Source organism: Pogona vitticeps, chromosome 3 (genome assembly GCF_051106095.1).
Source record: "Pogona vitticeps strain Pit_001003342236 chromosome 3, PviZW2.1, whole genome shotgun sequence".
In the NCBI taxonomy this organism is placed as follows: Eukaryota; Metazoa; Chordata; class Lepidosauria; order Squamata; family Agamidae; genus Pogona; species Pogona vitticeps.
The window spans coordinates 177,020,591-177,045,651 of NC_135785.1; the positions used below are offsets into that span (position 1 = coordinate 177,020,591).

The 25,061-nt window shown below is 39.9% G+C and overlaps 1 protein-coding gene across 6 annotated transcripts; it reads right to left on the reverse strand.

Annotated features, from left to right (window-relative positions):
- Positions 1-512: 512 nt before the first annotated feature.
- P2RY8 (P2Y receptor family member 8) lies at positions 513-23,841 on the reverse strand. 6 transcript variants are annotated; one of them, XM_072994412.2, is made up of 4 exons: positions 17,409-23,841; positions 9,616-9,728; positions 7,247-7,384; positions 513-2,248 (listed from the first exon to the last, which is right to left on the reverse strand). In XM_072994412.2, the coding sequence occupies exon 4, from the start codon at positions 2,179-2,181 to the stop codon at positions 1,108-1,110; it is 1,074 nt and encodes a 357-aa protein (XP_072850513.2). In that variant the 5' UTR covers positions 2,182-2,248; positions 7,247-7,384; positions 9,616-9,728; positions 17,409-23,841; the 3' UTR covers positions 513-1,107. The 6 variants fall into 6 exon arrangements, with proteins under 6 accessions (XP_072850513.2, XP_020668693.3, XP_020668694.3 ...); XM_020813034.3 differs by lacking the exon at positions 17,409-23,841 and adding an exon at positions 16,709-17,218; XM_020813035.3 differs by lacking the exon at positions 7,247-7,384.
- Positions 23,842-25,061: the final 1,220 nt, after the last annotated feature.

Sequence of the window (25,061 nt, forward strand, 5' to 3'; positions counted from 1 at the left end):
ACTTTTGTTGGGCTGTAACTCATAGTATCCCTGGCCTACAAAGTAAATGGTGCTGGCTTTTGCAGCATCTGGAGGGCCACAGCTGCTACACTCTATGCCAAAGAATCATGAGTTCTTTGTTCTAATATGAAAGACTATCAAACCAGTGTTTTTTCTTTAAAATGTTTCATTAGAAAACCAAAACAGGTTCTATCCTTCACTAACAGGCAAACATACTTGGAGCGTTTTTTGTCCATTATACTTACATTTTATTGCATATTTCCTTTTCATATAGGTACTTAGACTTAAGAAACTGAGAGAGTGATTACAAGGGCTCTTTAGCTTCCTCCCAGGAGCATAGCAGGTGCACTCTTAAAGATGTGATCAGACGGCATCTTTGCTAGAATATGCCAGCCTGCCTCCAAAGCCTTCCTATCTGCGTCTTTCTGGCTCCTGTCAAGTGGCTTATATTTTTCTGTTGTGGGTAGGATCTCTTTGTTCCAACATTTATTTACTGGTTTTATTTTTTAAAAAATTTTTGTAGCACCCATCTGGCTAAAGGAACACAACAAAACCTAACTTAAACATTCAGAATAAACACAAAACAGACAATACATTTAGAAATACATAAAGGCCAACTTCCCCTCTAACTTAGTAGCCATTCAGCCCTGCAGCACTGCATCGGTGGTGCTCACCCACAGCCAATGTTGCTGCCTATTTGGTTCTGGTTACAACTGGAACCCCATGCATGAAGGGTGCGGCCCATGCCCAGCACTGGCAGAAAATTAGAGGGAACATTGGTAAAGATATTTAAAAGTAGGTGGTAATATCACAATCTCTTGGTGTTTCCACATCATTAGATGCTGCAGGGAGGGAAATGTATGACTTAATAATGCTAACTCATATGGTAATTGTTCTCACATTTTTTTAAAGACTGGAAAAGCACTTGACATTTGGAATGCCATGTTAGGGAAGTAGCAGCATATCTCATGTCATGTGGAGGTCTACCCATAGTGGACAAGCTGACTTGTTGTTTAAGGGGTTTAGATTGTCCAACGACTTCTTCTGTTGTCTAATATTCATCCCGTGGAGCACAAAGGAGTTTTTCCATCTCATTTGAACCGTGTGTTAAAAGACACTTTCATGCCTTTGCAAACTAGGCCTGAGAACATCCATCCCTTCCACGTGTCCACTTGACATGGATCTTGCCGACACCGTCCTGGCAGAGAACACGCTCCCCCTTCTGTTTTCCAAAGTGTCACTGATTGACACCTTCTGGCCTATCACCTGCTTGAACTTCTTATAAAATTCTGTGGATGCAAAATAGTAAATGAACGGATCTATGCAGTTATTGAGGCAGCTAAGACACAGGGTGAGTTTGTAAATGTGATAGAACCCTTCCTTCCCTCGGAGACGGCTGACTATGTGCCCCAGCAGGACAAAGTTGTTGGGAGCAAAACAGATGACGAAAACCAAGACGACTATTATGGCCAAGGAGATCGAACGGGTCTTCTGCCCATTGCCTTGTTGGTTAGAAGCTTGGATGAGTTTCCGAATGATACAGATGTAGCAGGCAACTGTCACTATGAAGGGAATCAAAAAGAAGAAAATAAATGGCATTAAGAGGAAAGCTGCCCATGCCTCTATAGTGGGAAGCATTTCCCATTTAAGGACATCAAAACAAGTCGTAATTTCCAATTCTTTCACTTCATAAGTCAGGTCTGTTGCGGCCAGTGGCCACAGGGATAATAGTATAAGAAGCCACATTACAAGGCAGATGGCAACTGCATATCTTTTTCTTCTCCATTTGTAGAACTTCATTGGATAGACGACTCCTAGGTAGCGGTCAAAACTGATGCAGGTCATAGTAACCAGGGAGGAATACGTGTTGGCGTAAAACATCACGGTGACAAAGCTACAGAGGTCCTTGCTGTAAGTCCAGTGGTTCTGCCGAGCATGATACATGATCTGGAAAGGGAGGCAGGAGGCCAACGCAAGGTCTGTGAGGCTAAGATTAATCATGAAGATCACCGATGGTACTTTGGGCTTGATGTGAAAAAACAGAACCCAAAGGGAGAACGTATTTCCAGGAATGCTGATAAGCGCTATCAACCCATAAACAAATGGCAATGTCATCATAATGGCTGGATTCCTGAGCATGTCCAGTGTTGCATTATCCAATCTTGACACATTTTTATACATTTTGTATATGTGATTCCTTGGCACTTGAAAGTCTGTAAGCTTGAACCATGAAGCTTAGATCTGTATCCTAGAAAATGAGTAGAGGGAAAAAAAACAGATGAGTAAAATAAATAAATAAAACAGATGACAATAATTATGTTGACATTTTTAATTCATTTATTTTATTGCAGTTGTGCAAGCCCTCCTCAGAAGAAGGCACATTTAATAATAAGCATTATAGCTTTTTTCCTTTCCTTTGCCTATCACTCGTTTTTCTTCCAAATATCTGAATGTATAGATCAGTGTTCTGCATTCTGGCACCTTCCAGATGTGTTCAATTATTTAGTGCTCATTCTGTCTAAGGATGTGAATTGTAAGGTAAAAACATCTGGAGGACATTAGGCTGGATAGGGGTGACAAGTATTCAGCTGACTAGATAAAGAAAATTAGTAAAATAAATTATTTTACTTTATTAATGTAGTATATATTGAAATATTGAACATGATTATTCCAGTATGAATACAAATACAGTAATACTTAATTGGTAGTGTGATGTACCAGGTCTGTATATCAGAGGTAATACAATATGATGGAGGATTTACTATTTTATTATGGTTTTGCTATTACTAATAAATCATTCCTGTAATTTGAAGGTCAGATGTATGTGTGCTCAAACAGATATTTACCATAAACTGGCCCATTCACTATAAAGAATGAGGAAGTTGTTTCAGATAAAGGTGGGATTCTGTGTGTGCATGTGAATGTATGCGTATGTTTTGTCCTATTTAAAAATAATTTCATACTGGCTTTCAATTGTGGATTTCCAGAGCAGCTTACTTCATATTATGAAGCAATTATCTTTATGTATAAAAATAAAAAGAGAAAAAAATGAGTGAGATAGAGTCTGCCTCTCTCCGTCTCAACTTCTACCATAGTTCTTAGCCTGTGAAATTTGAAAGTCTTAAAATTTGAAAGTTGCCCTACAGAATAAGGGGTGTAACATCAGAGTTATTTTGTTTTTAAAACATATACCGTATCTGGGTTTTTTAAAAAAATATTTATCTATGTAGGTATGAACTACATTTATGTTCTGCCACTAGACAGTACGCCAAAAGCAGATTACAGTCTTCACACAAGAATGAAAAAAAAATAAAGCCAAATTTAGCTACACAATCATAAAATCAAGTAATCCAAACCTACTGTAAAACTGTTAAAATCAACTAAATGCATAAAATCTTTAAAATCAATGAAGGGTTGAGTAAAAAAACAACACAGCAAAGTATGGTAACTATTGTATGCCAGTCTAAAAAGATATATTTTTGCATGAATCAGAGTGGAAACTGATTGCAGTCTGAAGGGAGTACAGTATACAATATTCCACCATTTGGGAGCCACAGATACAATTGTCATAAAATATGAATGTTTCTCTAACCTGAACATTGAGCCACTGGGTGGCAGAGAGGAGCTTGGATCTCTGTAATGACACTAGGAGTTCGTGCTACTTTCCCACCATATGAATTTTGAGTTGTTTCAGCAAATACATAGTGATTTACAGAGAGAAATCAAAGTGCTGTATAGATATAATTTATTTGTTGATATTTATTCACTCTTTCGATATGTGTTGTATTAGGAGCAGTACTAAGTTTAAGAAACATGCAGTCTACTTTCCCAAGGTTTTCTTTGGTTTACTGTCAGTGCTGCAAAAGACTTGGCCTTTAGTCAGATAAAGGTGATTGTTTCTCAAGGAAGTTACAAATGGTTTGGTGGACATCAATGATGTTTGATCAATGCTTTAAAAGACCCTGGAGTTGATCTACAGATTTTTAGCAGAGTTATTTTGTTTTTAAAACATATATCTGGGTTTTTTTAAAAAAATATTTACAGTATCTATGTAGCTAGAGTTGATCTACAGATTGTTAGCAGATTGCCGCATTCTACTGTTTCATTTTGAAGCATTCCTAGGCACCGAGGGAAAATAAATGCTATTTTATTTAATTAATTAATTTGATATATATACCGCCCATCTGGCAGCCAAGGCCATCCTGGGCAGTTTACAATGAGTAACATAAAACGACAAAGTAACAAAATTGCAAATAACAACAGGGGAGGTAAGGAAGATAATGGAGAGATGAAGAGGATGATAAAAGAAATAAAATAATGGGCTTTCTGTATTTTTCCTGGGGTTTGATTTTTGATCTACTGTACTGTAATTGTTTTAGAACACCCAGTGTGGTGTAGATAGAGTGATACACTAGGGCTCAGGTTTCGAATCCCTTCTCAGCCATGGAAACTCACTTTGGGGGTTGTAGAACCAGTAAAACCATTCCTTAAATATATCATTCCTCTTAAAAGCCCTATTAGGGTTGCCATAAAGTTAGTTCCACTTTGACAGTACATAACAACAATATTATTTTAATTACTGTATATGGTATGTTTCTGCGTGTCACTCATTTACCTGCAGTGAAAAGAATATTTTGTCGTGTTTTGTGGGGGTAAGTATGTGATATGGCATTTGGGGCACAGATTTTATCCCTAACCTTTAACAGGTTTATTTGGCAAGTTACTTCTGTGCAAGCCTTAGCACTTTGTTGTCTGTGAAATGAATGTTGGAACACCAAACATTGGATTCCAAATACTGCAATATTTCTCTGCTTTGCAGCTCATACGCCTGCAACAACAACAATCTGAAAACTGCAGAGCTGGAAGGGACCCTATAAATCATCAGGTCCAGTGCCTCTCAGGGAGGCACAGTGGGGGAATGGACCTCCCAAGCTCTAGCTCCGCAGCCGGACACATAAACCACTGAGCTATCCGGCAGTTATTCTTGAGAAAGGAAATTCTCACAAAGATGATTGCTGTCTGAATTCGGAGTTTTCCAGCCCTCCTTTGCTGCAAGGCCACTCTCTTGTAGAACTTGCCCCCTTTCCACTGCTGGGGGGGGGGTGTCTGCTGACCTGGTGTCTCGCTGCCATCGCTCTGCCATTTGAATAGGACAACTCCGGCAGTTATTCTTCAGCAGGTTACTATTGTTTTCACTTCATTGGTATGCCTTCTGGGAGGAAGGGGTGTTTTTTTTTGTAATTAGCTACATCTAGTCCATGACAACCACTGATGTATGGCAACTGTTTTATAAGACTCCCCCAACAATTTCAAAATTCCAAATGTGCCCATCACAGGAATTATTATAAAATCACAGAATCTCAGAACTTGAAGAGATCCAGTGGGTTATTCAGCTGGAGACGTAGAGTTCTTGCAATTACATTTGGGAATTTTTTTGTTTTTCAATTGCTCAGGTGTTCTAGTAAATGTTCAGCAGCTTCTCTTTTTTAAAGAAAAACAAAAGGAGCCCATATAACTAATATTGAAGATGCCAGTGACTGTAACTGTATGTTGTTAATTGTTGAGACAGGAAGAGATGGAAGATATTAGAAGCAGACATTTCCATTCTGTATGGCTGACTTCAGATGACATCTAGGTTGATAAAGGCAAAATAAATGAAATGGGGACAGCAGAATAAAACCAGTGACACTCTACATTATCTACTCTGAGTAAAGAATAAGATTAGTACCACAGAGTGGATCTCCCAAAAAGGCATCATGTTTTTCTGTTACAATTTAGGTCTCACAAATGTTGATGTTACTAGAAATTATTGGGAAGTTGATATAGTATTTATGCAAATGATAAATAATATGGGACTTGCTCCAATTATTAAAAAGGTGAATTCAAAGTGTTTCTCATTGCATGATGCAAAAGCTGATTTGAATCAGTCCAGACGTTTTTGCTCCCAAATAAGTTTCCTCCCCTTTGCTGCTGGGGGGGGGGGGGGGCTTCTAGATGGAACAATTCCAACAGGGAATTCCCCATGGGGTTAGTTGTGATAAATTATTGTACAGATGAGGGGTGTGTGTGTCTGTAGGTGGTGTTTTGGTGAGGTAGGCAGTTGGGAGTGAGATTTCAGGACTGGAACAACATCACCCACTTTCTTTCCTCTCCCCTGATCATCCTCAAACATTTTTAATTTAAAACAATTTCTTACTTTTATGAGATGAGTGCTAGATCACCCTCTTTATCACTGGAGTATTGTTATCATTATTTATCATATCTACCCCTCCCCCGTTAGATCAGCAGAGGCAGGACCAGTGGAAGGGAGGGAAGGAGGGAAGGCTGGCTGTGGATTGGAATGCAAATTGCCTTGTATCCAGTATTAACAATGAATTGCTGAATCAATTTGCAGCCTCTGTGTGAGTACTGACCATGATTTCAGATTAATACAAATGAAATACCCTAAATGTCAAACCTTACTGAGAACAGGAATTTTAAAAAGCAGCTAAAGGTTTAGGATTTTGAGCTTTAAAAGGAAACGATGGACAAAAAGATCCTAAGAGAGCTTTGTGGTGCTCTGGGGAGATAAAGTGACAGAGACTCCACCACTCCCAAAGGCCCTTTCAGTTTTTGCAGAGGGTAGCAGGAAGCTGTGAAGCTCTAAAATCAACGGTAGTATATCTTTGTTTTGAATCATTTTCACCGCCACCACAAAAACCAACGGGAAAACAATTAACGACACAAGCTACAGACTGGCATAATTGATAGACCTACTCCATTCCCTCAGTGGGTTCAAGACTGTCTCCGAGAGACACGAGAGGGCAGAAACACCACAGAAGGAGCTTTCTGCCATCATAAACAAGTAACTGGGGCCTCTGCAGAGGCTGTGCCATCTCCTTGATGGCAGAGCTTCTCTCCCCTGCCAGCTGGGCACTTCAGCCTCATCACCCACCCACCACACTCAGCATTAGACCTGCAGCCTAAGATTGCAAGGTGATCTTAGATACAAACATAGAATGGCAGAAGCAGGGTTTCAGGATACGAGAGGGAGAAGCCGCCAAAGCTACCACTTCCTGTTTCTCCATACTTCAGATATACAGTATGTAGGAATATTCCTGTTTAAACGCTAAACTTTGCCACTGAAGCCAAATGATATTTTGCAGATAACACATCGCTGACAGCTTGAAATCATGTTAGTGTTCCAGGTCCATGATTCTGCAGAAATTTCTGTCTCAGAAATCATATTTGCAAAGCCCATATTTACCTCCCAAAGACCGATCACAAAATGAAGCAAAAATTAATTCATTGTATAATTTCTGCATCACACGAGATTTCGAATGCTTTCAGCACTTAAGGAATTCCTTCTTCAAACAAGGTGCTCTCTGTAAGAGGCAGTTCCACTCTGAAAAAAATCATTTCATTGTCACTGCTCAATTTTCCAACCAGAAAAGACAAAACGAAGATATACACAAGCCACAATTCATCACTGTTTTCACACAATATTGAAGGTTGTTCTGAAGGAGTTGTTGTTAGGATATAAGGTCCACAAGTAAATAAAACAAACAAACCCTGAAAAAAATTAACTGGAAAAAAAGTATGCGTAAGGGTGCCGCAGGTTTCCCCCCCCTGCCTGTTTCTCTTCACATGACCAATTGCAGAGCTAGCTACAAGCCTGATTGTGCAACCTAATGCTGGATCCAGGCATAGGAACGTGAACTTGTGGGGGAAATACTTACACAATCACCTTCACACAGTGTCACAATAAAACACAACTGTAGTCATCGCAACTGTAGCAAACACAAGATAACCTGATTGTAACCCTGATTGTGATGTTGCTCTGGCAGATTTGCAATCCACACTTAGGGAGAACAATATTGAAATTGGTTTGGCCCTGTTCTGGAGGTTTTTCTTCCTAACATTTCGCCAGTCTCTGTGGCCGGCATCTTCAGAGGACAGGAGTCAGAACTCTGTCTGTGTTGAGATCTCCAGAACCTCCAGAACACGGCTGAACAGCCGGAAAAACCCACAACAACCATAGGAGCCCAGCCATGAAAACTTTAAGAACACAGTATTGAAGTTGTTTCTGCAAATGAATCAGACCTTGTTGTTTTATAGGTGAATCTGTGCACCATCTACAAGGATAACCAGAGGGAGATAGTTGAACTGTTTCCGGCCAGACCTACTGAGATGTACATATATTCTGCATGCTTCTGAGAAACGAACACACACACACACACACAACTTGTGAAGGAAAACTTTGATCTGGTTTCCTCCATGGCAGCACACCCTAACAAGCCACCCCTTTTTACAGAAGTTGTTCACTCTGTATTTTAACTGATTTGGAATCAATGCATTGCTTTTTGTTGCCAATTTCCTTATTTATTACATTTATCTTGTTAATTATATCCGGTCTGCAATATTACAGTGAAAGACTGATACAAGAAAAACAAAATAGGTCAATAAAATGCAATTCAGCATGAAAAAAAATTACAGTGACTGTAATAGCAGATTTTGAATTAATAAAAATAATAAAATAGTTAAAATACCAAAGCAAATGGAAAATCTGTGGCAGGAAAACAGCCCAGAAGACAACATTCTAAAGCAAGGGGCCAGCTTCAGAGTCTTAGCAGGGGAAGGAAGCACATGCTGGGACCACAAGAGAGATGCCTTTGTGCCTGGACCATGGAATGCCTGTGTTCCCAAGGGCAGGGGGCCACCACTGAGAAATCCATGTCGTTTGTTTTTACCTTCTGACCCTCAAGCAATTGCAGGATAAGAATGCAAATGGGTTGGAGATGAGTAGCCTGGGACATATAGAACAGCACTCATTTTCCCTAATGTTCCAGCATCCTGAGGAGAACAATCCAAGACTTGTTGAAGCAAAGGTAGAGGTTTCAGAGTTGGGGGATGTGTTGATCACCTCACAGACATGGCTGTAGATATGCAGCCTAGTACTAAAGATGTAAGAGGAAGAAGAAAGCTGAAATGAAAGTGCAGATAAGGGAGCAGCAGACAAAGAAGACAGTGGTCCCAAGAGACCAAGAAGACAAGGTCTAAGGAAGGAAAGGGGAGAAGAAGGAAAGCTAGCTTTGCACTCACCCACTTATTCAGCTACAGTCCATCTTTCTGGCCACATTCCCACTATTTGATGAGCAATGAGCTAGTATATAGTAGTATATTAAATAAAGTGTTTATATCCCTGCAACAGGAAATATTTCTAAAGAGCCATCCATGGATATCACAAGACAAAGAGAGTGCTTTGACTGCTCAGCATGTATTTAACTTCCTTTTTATAGATCATATCATGTGCAGACTGTCTGGTGTGCTAGTATTTTTTTAAAATCAAACTCATAAACACCTGCTCGGGTCTGGAAGCACAAGATAGTGCCAAAATATTTGCCTTTTCATCGCATGATTGGTGGTGCAAAAATGCCATTTTTTGTATGCGTTGATGAAATTAAATTTACTCCTCATGAGACACTCCAGTTCATGTTCTTCTTAAGTACAGAATTCTTGTGGAAACACCAGCTCTATCAGTTTTACTCTCTGGCCAAATGGGGACCTGTAGGGACATTTAACTCTCAAATCTAGAAGTGAGTTAAAGTCTCATACCTTCCATACACAGATACGTACCCTATGTATCTTGAAGAGGAAGATCACTTTGCAGATGATTCCAGAGTTGTATATTCTTCCCAAGACCTTCCCTTTTCCAACTAGTATTCACCTGTGTGTGGTGGGGGGAGAGCCTGTGGGGATAAAATGGAAAAGTATATACTGACCTGAGATCCATTAAGGAATAGAGAAAGAGAGACAAATGTTATAAACACATTCGTCGTGTTGAATTATACAGTATATAAGCTGTCTTGAAATAAATAGCTTTGATTCCTGCTTTGAACCAGTATTTTCTTCCTTTGGCTGCAAACATTTTCAGTGAAAATGCAAGATTTTGCAGGTGCATTGCTATTACTTTCAGTCAAAACTACCCTTAATTTTTTTTTTGGACAAAATACAAACATCCAAAAAAGAAAAAAACAGGTGTCATGTTTGAAATGCATGCAACACAGAAACTGCTGAAGATGTATTTCTCCAGCATATGCCAATAGAAATACTTGCTCTGTTAAAATACCCTGAACACACCTGAACTTGACTGAGTTTGGAAGCTAACCAGGGTCAGGCCTGGTTAGTACTTGGATGGGGGACAGCCAGAAATTTCCAGATAGGGCTGGGAAAGAATCCTGTGTGAAACCTTGGACAGCTGCTGCAAATCAAAGCTGACAGTATTGGATTATATCAGTGATCCCCAGCCTTGGGCCTCCAGATGTTCTTGGACTTCAACTCCCAGAAATCCTGGCCAGCAGAGATGGTGGTGAAGGCTTCTGGGAGTTGTAGTCCAAGAACATCTGGAAGCCCAAGGTTGGAGACCATTGGATTATATGGAAAAATCAGATTATTTGCTACACACGCTGGTATTCCCATTTCAGCAAGTGGGAGGGGGTTGATCACATATATCCCACTGGCATGGGGCTGCCATACCCAACTTCTGCCTTTGTTGGAAGGTGCAATATGCTTTATTTGGTGAGCTAATCAAACTGAGGCTTGTTTAAAGATGAAGGTCCCTAAGAAGGAGTCTTGATCTTACTTGTCAACCTCGATCACATGGGCAGGCGCATCCCACTATGTTGATATTGCACTGTAATGTATGTAAATAACAATAATTGACCATAGATCTGACACTTTCCATATAAATTGCCAAATGCAAATGTGGGTTATACGAGAGCAATGTCCTAGCTCTCTGTGTCAATGTGTGTGTAAGTCTAACTAAAAGAGATCCCCACAGTGGTAAATAGTAGCAGGGCTGGCCCTACCATGAGGCCCAGTGAGGTAGTCTTCCTTAAGAGGCAGGAGCTGCTCCTCTTCCTTATCTAGTGGTTGGAATGAGCAAAACGGCCACTAGAATCACTGTCTTCTTCTCTGGTGCAGTGTAGCAAGGGTTTCCTAGGGATATTCATGGTAACTGAAGTGATGTGGAGGCAGTAGCATCCCTCATACCATATCTGGGGTCACCTCTTAGTTTCCTACTTCAAGCAGCAGGGGAGCTTCAGCCATTCCTGATTGGTAGACCCTTGAACACAATTTCAGAAGATGAAGTGAGAGGAAATGATGCTTCCATTTAACAGTGCTTTCAGGGCTATCAGATGGCTTTGCTTTCTGTCAGTGAATATGTGCAGCCTGTTTTCAGAGACCTGTATTTGCACTAGTTGTTTTCTTTTAACTTAATTTTATTTTGAAGGGGGTTAGGTGGAAGGAATCCTGTTACTTTTTGCCACAAAAGTCATTTACTGAAAAGGGACAGGTTTTTGTTTTACCGAGTGGCATGTTTGCAAACGTAGGTGACAGAAATTGCGGTCAGTCTTAGTGTTACCAGCCAGAAAAGTGTGAACAAGGAAAAATGCATTTAAGCAGAAGTTCCATTTTAAACATGTGTTTTAAGCTTGCATTGCTAACTTGCAGGCTTTGACAATTCCTGAAGGGAGTGACGAGATGTGGAGTGGATGAGGACGCCTGGCAAAGCCATTTATGAGACCTGTTAAGACTGCTTTGCACAGACTGGCGCAACAACTGATGCTGATTTGTTGTCAGTGGGAAACAGAAAAGATTAGATCAATAAGAAAAGGCAAAGCATTTTTGAAGCAAAAATAGAACCTCTTTTTCTTCCCCCCTTCCCAAATATGTCAATCACAAGATTTCCTGTGTGCTTCAATTGTCTTTTATTTTCTGTACTTCATTCTTTGAATTACTTGTGCTCAGTTTTCTGGGCACCTTTTTTCAATTCCCCTTTTCCTTTCAAAACATATGTAGATACATATGCCAGGTTCTGGAAATGAAGAAGTGTTTTGTTGTTGTTGTTGTTGTCAGTTTTTCGGGCTGTTTGGCCCTGTTCTGAAGGTTTTTCTTCCTAGCGTTTCACCAGTCTCTGTAGCTGGCATCTTGAGAGGACAGGAGTTAGAATTCTGTTTTTCTGTTTTTTTGGTTTATTTTGTTTGTTTTTTAAAGACTAACTAGAATGGCAAACTGTTTATTTTATTTATTTGCATTCCAATTAATTACATTGATTTATTTACATTCCAATTAATTATGTAGATCAATATGAAAGAGAAGTAGAATAATAGGAATATGAACATGGGACTGGACACATCAAATTCTAGCCCACAATCAAGCTGATTGATTTCCATTGTGTCTAGAATAGGTGAGGAGCCTGTTCCTCCAAATATTGCTGTACCACAACTCCCATCATTCTCAACCATTGCCCATGCAGGATGGGGAATCCAGCCTCGGGAATCCAGCAGTATCAGAAAAGCCACCAGTTTCCAGCCTCTGGTTTAGAACATCAGTAGCATTTAGGCAAACAGACCAAGGGCTTTCCCACCCCCTCATGGGAAAAAGCTTGGTCTCTTTGTGAGCTGACAGGCACATTAAAGACTTAGTATGGTGCAAGCCACACCCACACCTCTGTGTGTACTCAAGGAAGGCTGCTTCATGTTCTCACCAAGGGCTAGATGCAATGCAGCCTGCCTAACTAAGGCACAAGACAATTCTGTGGGAACTCTGCCTTCCTTTCCTACAAGGGAGCATCTATAGGGAGGGTGACTGTCCTCTAAGAAAACAGAAACTGTATTGGGGAGAGAAAAAGCATACAAAACTGAGCACCTTAGTTGGTTGGGAGACTTTTTGGTGAAAAAGAAGGGAGAAGGGATGCTTAATCCTCTTCTCCATCTACTGCTTCAGCTCCATGCTGCTTTCTTCTCTTATCTCCCCAGTTTCTTTATTCAGAAATCCCTCTGAAAGAGTGTGTGTGTGTGTTCCTTACAAAATTAGCACCAGGGCTCCCTTACACTTGACTGCATATAGCACGTAGCTTGCCTCAAAGTTGCACGCCCCATGGTTGATGCTGAGCTGGAGAGTGGTGAAGAAAAATGTGCAACAGTGTTACAAAACAAAGAATGTTCACCAAAATGAATGAGCCAACCGCTGTTTCCCTGCCCCTGTTATTATTATCAATGGTTCTCCATATGCTTTCCCTTTTTGATATGTGGGGGGAAATGTCAACCTGTTTTTCAGATTGTGTGACTTAAGAACATTGTTTTAAAGCCAAAATTAGAGGAGAAAAATCAGAATTTTCATTCTGAAAGGAAAGCCATTATGCATCCTGTAGCCTCCATCTCTGTGCAGTGAACCTTTTCTGTGCAAAAGCTGAGATTATTTCCTCCATAAACACCTATTTAAAGTATAGGGACTGTGGTGGCCTGGAGGAAAATGACCTGAATTGTAGAGTAGAGGGCATCACCCCCCCCACACACACACACATCACCACACACACATCACCACACACACACACACACACACAAACTGCTTGCTATGTAAAAGGAAGCACATCTGGAGCTTAGAAAAGCTACTTTTTGGGAGGATGACAAGTTCTCGGAATCCTTCAGACAGCAAGGCCCTGCTAGTTATGGAATTCTAGGAACTGTAGTCTGAAAGAAGCAAGCTCTTCAGACATGGCCATCATGCAGCCAAGGCATGGGCTCTAGGCCTTCAAATGCTGCTGTTGTGAAGGAAACATTTAAGCTCTGGAACAGAAGCCAGGAGAAATAAGGAAGTGGTTGGAAATGATTTGCATCAAAGAGTAGTGCAAATCAGAAGGCACATTACTGAAACTTAAAACAACATACAAAACGTGTGTAGCAGAAAGTTGAAAGTAATAGTCAAACTTTTAAAGCCTGACAGTTAACGGACAGATGTGTGAAACAACGGCAGCCATAAACTATACATAGCAGGAGCAGCAGTCCCTTACAGACACTGAATATCCTGCATCTGAAGCCAGAAGCAAATTCCATTGTGATCAACGGAGCTTTTCCCAATTTAAAGAGCATAAGATTGTAATCTGTGTTTACCCTTCCAAGCGTGCATGTTTGAAAGGAAACACAAGTCAATCTCCTGGATTCATTTCAAATCCAGTTTCAGGCTTAACTTGCCTAAGAACTTACAAGCTTCTGAAACTAGAAAACTGCTGTAGATTTTTAGTTGCCGTTATATAATTTCCACAAGCAGCCAGAAATGATAATGAGAGACATTATGGGAAAGGACATTAATCAAGGCTGCTTCCCCCCCCCCCCCCCCCGCATTCTGGGGCAAGCCCTAGAAAACACGTATCACCCATCCATAAGTTGCAGCAAATAAGCCCTGCATATGTACTAAACCTTATTTAAAAGAGCAAACAGATAAAACAGATTACCATTTAAATATTAAAGTATGGCAATATAATGTCTTACTGAGAAAGTTTATTGCCTGGAACATACTTTTTTAATAACAGGAAGTGCACAGCTTCCTTGCACATGAGTACCCTGATGCTCCCCTCTACCATCTTCGGTGATTTCTGACACTTTTGAAATGTACATCCGTTTACAGAGATGAGACAGATGAACAGATAACTGACACGTAAATGTTGCTTGTGTCAGCTAGCAGCTCCAGCAAGTGTGAGGGCAGGAGGGACAATTCCTCAATAAACAGTGAATACGTTTTTATGCAACCACTTTCTGCACCACAGCCACCACTCCCCATGCACTTCCACAATTCCCAATCATTCTGATTCATCCTCTTTGGAAAAAGCATCCCCTAATAAGATTATGCCTAATTTTTGTTACCTTTTAGGTGGTCTCTAAACCGGTAAGGTGAAGCTGAAATCCAGAAATATTTTTCCATTCACCCACCCATTTAATGCAGTCTCACAGTGTCATGATATAAATGTAAAGTATAAATGACAAAATATACACAGATGTGAAGCAACTGTGCCTGTAAAACACAGCTGCATCTTTCTTTCTTTCTTTCTCTCTCTCTCTCTCTCTCTCTCTCTTTCTCTCTTTCTCTCTTTCTCTCTTTCTTGTCAATTTAACCACTTTGGTCATTCAACCACCACTAGTATTACAATTAAAGCATAAATACAGGTAGAAATATGTACACTTGCCAAGTGTGAGCTTTGCAAACATAATACAGTACTAGCAAAACTAAAAATATAGATACAGATACATACATTCACAAAATACTAGTTTAAAAACAAAGAACAAACAAATTAAAATGCACAAACATTTTTTTAAAAAATTAAGTCCTTTCAGTTAACTATATGAGTCTTTCCATATTTTCCCCTCAACTTTCGGTTAGCTGCTGAAAATCTTGGTACTCTGTTACTGCTTTATCAGCATCAGATAACAAACAGATAATTTTATTTTGGTCACTTTTATCTGGTATATCCTCTAGAAAATTTTGATATAAACTTTGTTCTAGGTTCAGAATATAAGGAACAATCCAGTAACATAGTGTTGTATGTCCTCTACTACTTGGGTTTCACATATACAAAAAAGCTGTGATCTTGGTTTCTGGGTTTAAAGCCCTTCCATATATTGGCATAGTTTGAAATCTTAGTGCCAAAAAGGCTTCCCTAAGGGAAGGGTTGAGAGATCCTGTAAATAATTCACAAATCTATGAGCTAATTGCTGCATTTGCTCTGTTTCTATGTTGGCATCTGATAGTACAATAAAATGGAAGATGTTGGAAGTTGGATAACTACAATAATCAAATGCGTGAAAGTCAGGAGAAAACACTTGAGGACATAACAGGATATACAACAGATATCCAAGCAATTGTTGTATTTCTTATGATTTTTTTCAGATGTACATTTGCTACTTTTAAAAACTTTAGAACATGATTCTAGACCAGAGATGGGAAATGCTATTTTTTGGGTGGCCACAGCTCTCAAAATTCTACAGCCAGCATGGACACTAACTCTGCTGGCTACAATATTCTGGGAGTTCTAGTTCAAAAAGTTGCTTTTGCACAGTTGTACCAGTTTCATTCCACTCTAACTGCCATAGCTCTAGCCCATGAAATCCTGGGCTTTGTAATTGGACGAGCTACGTATCATTCTGTGTTACAGAGCTCTTCTTCATTTCAACAGCTGAAAAATTCTGAGTACTTAGTATACTGAGTACTTAGTACTGAGTGTATGTATCTCTCTCACAGATTTCTGTGAAAGTTGTGTTGTTTGGTTAACATTCTGTTTCCCACAGCCCTTAGCATGCTGTGGTATAAGATAATTCCAGCACTTCCCCACTACCTGGCCTGCTTTAGTGTCCATACATCACCCTGATACACAATGATAGTTGCTTATGGGTTGGTGGTAGCATCAGAGGCTACATCAGCAGTGCTGCTGGCAGGGGTATTGGTGCCAGTTTAGAGAATCTTGAAGTCAGTTTGGCTGAAAGTGAGATGCATGGATAGGGAGCAGAGTGCCAGGTTATCGTACAAGGCTTTGTCCTGTACCATGCCTCCTACCTGCTTTCTACCTGAGTACACTATATTTTACTTATTTTTGAATTTGTCTTATTCTGTTCTAGCCTTTTTCCAAGGGGTTCACACTTTCTATCCCACCCCACCCCCATATAACCCTTCCAACAACCCTGTGAGGAAGGTTACACTGAGCGATGGTTACTGCCCAAGAAGAGTGTTCACAGTGAAGTAGAGATCTGAAAAGAGATCTCCCTGCCCCAACATCTTAAACACCACATACCAAAGAAATTATAGAATGACAATCATGTGAAAGGCAGACTAGAAAGGTAGGTAAATTCCAAAACAAAACAAATATACAGTATAAAGAAAACAAGCTTTCCAATACCTGAACATTTCTACGAAGCAGCAAGTTTACATTTCAGCAGACGTGCTGAAGAGATGACAGTTGAGGCTGTCTTCATAGACTTTCTTGCCTTGTATAAGAGACCACAAGCATGATTTGCTTTCATGCGCTATGATTTTTAAGAATTACCCTTTGAAGCTGGCATCGGCCAAGTTCTGCTTTCATAGTGAAAGGAAACTGAAAACATTTTCTGACAAACATACCTGTTACCCATTTTTACAGCTATGTGTGATTTATCATCCTTTTCTTTTCACTCTTTTGTCTCCTCTAGATCAACGATTAAAAAATTATTCCAAAACATTTTATCGTATCTCCATCTCAACTGTAGAAAGTTTACGAAGGTATTCATGTGTATTTTACCTAAAAGGCAGTGTCACTTTAAAATAGTCATCTTATACACTATATCAGAAAGTCAGCCATCATATTTATATTAATTGTATTTATGACTGCTTACTAAACATCTTCCCCTAATGAGTAGAAGTATAGGGGTTGCTGCTTACAAGCTGCTGCATCAAACACTTTCAAATGCTTTGCTAGTAACTTACAGGTGATTATCAGTGACATTGCATCAATTGTATAATATAACTAATGATAGCAACATTAAGAAACAAACAACAAACATTCAAAAAGACTCATTTTTCCTATTTTCATAATAAAAGATGACAAAGAAGTAATCAAATACCTGTTTGGGTGTGTGTAATTCATAGCATGCAGAAACCACATGTGTCGGGCAGTTAGTTAGAAGTCAGATCTTTTGGCACCACTTTGTAGCTCAGGAAGTGACCAAATACACAAATATATTTTGCAACCGTTAACTAATTCCTCACTTGTGCACTGATATACGCAACCTGAGGACACCCCCCCCCCCGAGGTCTGCTAAGTTTGTTATCAAACAGGACCCTTGCTCACACAGCACCGTCTGCCCATAAATGACTGAATTTTGATTATCAGAGGCTGCCCAGAGGGTTTGGTATCCTTTCAAGCTAGAAGGAAGGAAGCTGATGAATGGATTAATATACTCTTCCTGTGCAAGAGTGTTGGAGCAAACCACATGTTTGATTTAAGGTCTGATTTAGGGCGCCTTCAGACATATGTGCCTGATCATTTACAGTGCAATTTGAGGGTCAGAGATTGGGTGGCTGATGGAATTGGGTCAGCTCCACCCCCACCTCCCAATGTTCTACCTACATAAGTTTTATGGCATGCAAAGCTGCTGTCCCAATCACTGTAGGGCACAGTACCCTGGCCCTCTGCCTCTGGTAAGGAGATAGTCAGAAGTGGACAAGCCAGGTAGTGCGAGCTGCAGTGGGATTTGCCTTATTTGCCTTAATGGATCACAAGCTGAATATGAGCCAACAGTGTGATGTGGCTGCAAAAAAGGCAAATGCGATTCTAGGCTGCGTTAACAAGGAAAGACTGAAAGAACTCAGCATGTTTAGCCTTGAGAAAAGAAGACTGAGGGGAGATATCATAGCACTTTTCAGATACTTGAAAGGCTGTCATACAGAGGAGGGGCAGGATCTGTTCTCAGCCATCCCAGAGTGCAGGACACATAATCATGGGCCCAAGCAACAGGAAGCCAGATTTAGGCTGAATATCAAGAAAAAACTCTTAACTGTTAGAGCAGTATGACAGTGGAACCATTTACCTTGGGAGGTGGTGAGTGTTCCACTGCTGGAGGCATTCAAGAGAAAATTGGACATCCATCTGTCAGATGTGCTTTGATTTAGATTCTTGCATTGATCAAGGGGTTGGACCTGATGGGCTTATAGGCTCTTTCTAACTCAATTATTCTGTGTTTTTATGATAAAGTTTTTTTTTGTTTCAAGTAAAAGAAAGATGTAGGTCCTTCTCCAGGGCCTCTAGAACAACCCAACTTGGGGCAGCCTAGGTGTCCTTGGATGGTCATTCCCAGAAGCTTTCACCACCAGGTGTGCTGGCCAGGGTTTCTGGGAGTTGCAGTCCAATAAGACCTAGGCTGCCCAAGGTTGGGAATCACTGCTCTAGAAGATGTAAGAGATGGCGATGTTACAAACTGTGCTTACTTATAAGTTCCCTTCCATGCACATACACTCCTTTAGTCTTCCAGGCTGAGGTCTAGGTAGGAAAGATCGTATGTCTAGACAAGCAAGGATGTTCAATCTTGTCATTATCTGTTATTACTTTCTCAAGCATCTATTCCTCATTGCTTTGCTGGAGGATCCCCCTGTGAGAAACAAAAGGATAAGTTGTAAGAAATCCTAGTCTGTGACAATGGACCCTTTCCTTCCTGATTCTCTGGCACGTCCATTTGGGCATCTGTAGTAGCTGATTTATGAAACTTTAATGAGATCGCCTTGACTTTGGTCTTTAACTGGCAGGCTTTCTAAATAAATAAATCCCCCATTCCTTTTTTTAAAAAAAGAAAGATTGTCATTACACTTTATTAATGCAAATTAACAGAGAATTGGAGCCATTTCCAGCCAAAGAAAGACTACCAGGACTTGCTGTTTTTGAGTTTAGGAAAAAGAGAACTGAAGAAGCTGAGGTATGAAGTATGAAAAGTTATGAAAAATGCAGAAAGAATACATCGAAATAGCACTCTCCCTCTCTCTTATTAGAACTCTAGCTTATCCAGTGAAATTGATTAGCAATAGTTTTGTATTCCTGCAAACAAAAATAATATGTATTTATTGGGGGCTACAATTCCCAGGAGGGAAGACAGGAGGGCCTGGCGTGCTCTGGTCATGGGGTCATGAAGAGTTGGACATGACTAAACAACTCAACAACAACAACAATTCCCAGCCTGGTGTAGTGGAAACTGTGATGGACCAAGACCCTGGAAAACAGGGCCCAAATCCCCACTTGGCCATGGAAACTGACTGGGAAAATGGAACTGGTAAAACCACTGCTTCAATATCTCACTTACCTTGAAAACTCTATTAAGGTTGCTATAAATTGGTTCTTTCTTGACAGCACAGAACACACACACACTATTCCCGGACTCCAGCCTGCATGATCAATAGCCATATGGAGGGGTTCTGGGTATTGCAATGCAAAAAGGAGTCTCCACGCGCTGTATACCCCATAATTTATACTGTGATTCAATCACATAGTTACGACTGATAACAGCTTTCCATGTTTTGTGCCCCATAGAAAAGGATGGACACTCTTTCTTTCTTTTTTTCCTACTGCTATCATCTGTTGATGCTGCAGTTCTACTTGTCAATCCTGCTGCTTTCTAAAAGTTTGCCGTTTTTACCTGTACTTTATGCCCAAATGGACAATGTAGAGTGGCAATTGTGAGGTGAAAACTGCTTTTCTTGGGCATGACTAGCTTTTTGTGGAATGCTTCTTACCCTGGAACATGTTCCCTGGTGGAAAATTTTGAGTAGCACACAAGCATCCTATGGGGACAGATTTATAAATAATACCTTGAAGTATGCAAGAACTTTCTCTGTAAGGCTTCAGTGGCAATTTGTAAAATAATGTAGTGTCCTTACAGGTCCAGCTAGAATAGTGGTTCCCAACTGGTGGTTTTGTTTGTTTGTTTGTTTGTTTTGGGGGGTTGAGTCACAACACACTTTTATAACAGCCAACTACCCTGCAAACCCCCCTGTGACGTTTGCATCTCAGAAGTAAAGACTTATTTCTCCCCCAAAGGGCACATTTCTTATACATATATATATGCATGTTAGCTGAAATGTCAAGGCAGAAATTATTGAATAAGGGCTTCAACAAATATAAGATGATGTGCAGCCCCCTTGGGATTGTGACTGCCAGGTTGGGAAACATTGAGCTAGAACTAACTGGGAGACAGTGATCAAGATGGTTCAGTGAGTGTAAGATGACTGGGTTTTCCTTAGAAATTCTGACAGAAGTGGCTTGAGGAAGTTGATCTACTTTCTACAGTGAATCTAAGGTTTAATGCTGCTGAGCAATTGAATGTTGCAGGTGACAGTTGTGTTATTTATACAGTGACTTTTAATGTTTTCCATTACAGTATTTGTTTAGTGAGGACAAGCTATCTTTTCCCAATATTGATGTCTATGACTTCTACATTTCAAAAAGCAGATACATTCCCAAAAAGAGAAAACCCTTATGTTCAAAGTGAAAAGTTAAGCTTGACACCATATTCCCGCTCCCGTACCCCAAGCAAAGAGGTTTAGGCTACAGCTCACCCACAGACTCATACCCTCAACACATGGATACATTTATATACCTGTATGGGACCATCAGTTTCGGCTTTAGGTTATAATAAATAATTTAGGTTATAATAAATAATTTAGGTTATAATAAATAATTTAATAAATAATTAAATGAAAAACCACTTTTGTAAAGTATAAGATTTACTGTTCCCTCTTTAATGTGAATTGTGCCAGCGATTGATATTAAAATAATCACTTGTGTTTTGATTTAAAACATGAAATAATATTTACTATTTATAAACATCTGTAAGATATAACACAACTAATGGTGGTTAGACATTTGGTAGGACAGACATATTTTCTCTGATAAATTAGGAACTCACTCTCATCGTAACACTGTTATATTTGTTAACCTTAACTGGCCCTATCACATATTGTCAGTTACATCTTTATTCCTGTCTGAGGTACATATTGTTTGAGACTCTGTCTTAGTTGCATGTTTTCCCCCATCCCTTATTGGACTTTGTCAGCCCTGTCTTAGTCTCACATTGTCTGGGTCCCGATCAGTCCTATCTAACAGACTTTTAATTGATACCTGATTCATATACTTTTCAGAAGAATTTTAGGAAGATATAGTGGGATGGGAGCTGAACAAATGAAAAGGCATTCTGGGGCATGTATGAGCTAGGCCATTACCTGACTAATGTCATTGGTCCGTGTACTTGTCACTATGGTGTGCTATCTTGTCATGCCCTTTGCTGCCACTTTGCTGTCTTAGTTACCCCATGAATATTTGTAAGGCCAAGGTGAGGAATCTTTTGCCCTTCAGATTCTTTGGATGAAAGTTCCCATGGCCCCATACCATTGCCCATGCTTTTTGTGGCTATTGAGTGCTGTAGCCCAAAACATCGGGCAAACCAAAGTTTCCCCATCCTTGCCCTATTGAGTTATAACTGAACCATGAAGAAAAGCTTGCTTGCTCAAGTAGGAGTAGGAAGTGCTATTACGATCAAAGAAACAAGTCATGCATATTACAGCAGAGGACATGACAGGAGACTACAAATGCCCTGTCACACATGTTTATTTCCTGGTTGTGACTTTGTGGTTTATGAAGGAGGATTCTTACTGCCTTTCCCGTGCCATTGTTGCTGGCAGAGCTCCCAGACCTTCTCACAAGGGTGCCTTCTGTCTTGAGGGAGTCACATTTCCTTTTTTTTCAAGAGTAGGAACTGAGTGCCATCACCTGTTGTTCAGCTGCCTTCCTTTTTGCCACCAAGCAAATTGTGGGAAAATGGGTTTTTGGGTAACAACACTGAGAATCTCCCAACAGGCGTGCCCAGAGGGGGACGCAGATGTCATCCATAAAAATAACACCTCCGAGTTCTGCTACTGACCCACTGCCCAAATCAAACAATTGCCCCTTACAGATTTGCTTTTGCTGTTGAATGCAGTCAGTCATCCATATCTGCATGGCTCACTTCCTTAATTTTTGTTCCATTTCCACTGACACCCCATTTAAAACACATGATGTAGAGAGTATTCTGAACACTGACTGTGTGGAGGAAATGTCTGCTCAATACGTTCTTGTTCTGGGAAGGCTGTGGCCTATGAGTTCTGTACTGATTCTCTTGATCCCTGACATAAGAACTAAGAATCTTAGACCTTCAAAACTGGATGGGACCCTCTGGATCATTGAGTCCAGTCCCTGTGAAGGACATTCAGCTGGGAACCCCCACCACTGAGCTATCTAGCAGTTCAAAATAGGTTATGCTAAAATAGGCTAGATTGAACTAGGATGGCACTGTCAAAGTTGGGCAATTCCAGACAGACGCCTTCTTGAGGAATCCATTCCTCCATATGCCACTTCCAAATAAATATTCCAGATGGTATCACCTAATAAGGGGGAAAGTGCTTTGCTGATTTCGCTGCACTCATGTTATGTTTCTTGGATGTTTCTTTGATCATCAACTCCCCCTTCTCTATAGCACTATCCATTAAGGGCATCTACACACAGCGTTAACTGCAACTCAATCCCACTCTAACCCCCATGGCTGCATCCTATGGAATCCTGGGATTTTAAATTTGACTAGAATTATCTGCTGCCTGGTCCCTTCCCCATCAGAGAATATCAAGGACCTTACCAAACTACAAACCCCATGATTCTGTACAATGCAGCTGTGGCACCCAAGTGCTCTAATTTTATTATAGATGCTAATGAAGCACCACTTTGTTTTCTGCACAGCATTAAACACTGGTGTTTTAAAAGGAAGAACCAAGGTGCTCATGATTAGAAAACCAGCAGAACACAAACTTGAGAAATATTGTCAGTATTTCACAACTAGAGTAGGCCCACTGAATCAGTGGCTTTTGGTGAGTCAAGTCTTCTGCAAGTTCCGTTGAGTCAATGAGCCTACTGTAGCTGTAATGTGCTACACTAAGTAACAGGATTTCAGCCATAATATGTAAACAAGATATTATTACACACTCTGGAGTGTGCAGTGGGGAGAGGCAAAAGAGCAGTGCAATGCCACCAAAGCAGCCTGGCTTGGAATCACCCTTTTGATACTAGTCTTTTATGCAAGATGGAACAAGATTTAATAGAATGGATTCTGTGACACATCTGATTATTTGAGGCCTCTTATGTGCGGTACATTTGGGACCTTTGTCACTGAGCATCATCATGCTTCCACATTGTTTATGAAAACACTGTTGTATGTCTCCCTTTTGCTGTTGCTACGTATTTTTCTGTTGCTATTTTGCTGGTGGCGCTAGGTAGAGCATGCTGTTATATAGCTTAATTATAGGACTGACCTTCCGACCCATTGCTCCTGTCATTAGATTGCATAAAGAGTTACTTTTTTTCTTTCCAGTTTCTGAAAACTGTCCACATCTCTTTCCTCTCAAGAGATTTCAATTTTTCAGTCTTTTACTCAGTTAGCTGGGAATGAACTACACCAAATTTAAGGGGAGCCACTTCTGAACGGATTCCCATGGTATTGTACAGTACTCTTAAAAGTAAAATAAATAATGCATACATTTATATAATTTTATTTCATTCTGTTTATGTCATTATTTGTTTCATTCATTTTTTTGCCATACAGGCACAGAGAAAGCACTGGTACTGTTGAAACATTTCCAGATATTATTTATTTATTTATTTATTTATTTATTTATTTATTTATTTATTTATTTATTTCACAAAAATGTGGACTGCCCTGCTTCAAGGGAGCAGAAGTCTCTATATAGGCGTAGCTATGTCCCATTTCATAGGATAACAAAATACATCATTGGTTTATGCATCAGTTCCACGGCCAGATCTGAACACTGTGGCCAACACTGTATATATTTAATTATTAACACTACGGTTCTCCAAATCGGAACACTATCATTCAGTAAGATGTGCCGGAGAAGATTGTGGGTTAAGACCACACTTTGTCAAATTTTCAAACATCTTAACCAATAAATTTGAACTACTACACACCCCTTGTCCGACTTGTTTCTTAACAAATCTTTTATGCATAATTGGTGGAACAAGATGTAATAGACTTAAGAAAGACAAGTCTTTCTTAACAGTTGAACGCAGTTATCAAAGAGAAAAAAAATAAGCAAGAGGAAGGAAATGCTCCACCCAGTAACCTAGCTGAGATTTCAATGTTTAAACTGCGTTGTGTATGGATTTTTTAATGTTTTAAGCAATGCCATCATCTATTGAATATATGTTAGTCCTTTCATTTGCCTTCTCTATAGTAAAGTAGTTAATTTCAAATTTCTAAATTTGAATTTTTTTATCAAGTAAAAACTCTATCTGAAAGAAAGAAACCCAAATTTTGAGATTTTAATTGTACATCATGCACTACTTGCTATGTTATGCCCTTTACGTGTGAATCTAAGATGTGAATATTGCTTGTTTTCAGTTGGCAGGACTATATCAGAAGAGAAACTGTAAGCTCAGAATGCTTACACAATGTATTTACACAGATATCTTTCAAAAATACATAGCTCCTGGAAAACATGTATGAGAAAGGGCTTAGTATACATTTTCTAGAAGTGCCATATAGAATCCTGCTGATGCCACCTTTCCAAAATATAACCCAGTTTAAGCTAACTTTCCCATATGGTCTGGATTTAGCCTAATTTGCCGTGTGTGAATACTGGGCCCTGTCAGGGTAATAAGCCGCCTAGAGTGGTCCGTTGGGCCAAATAGGCGG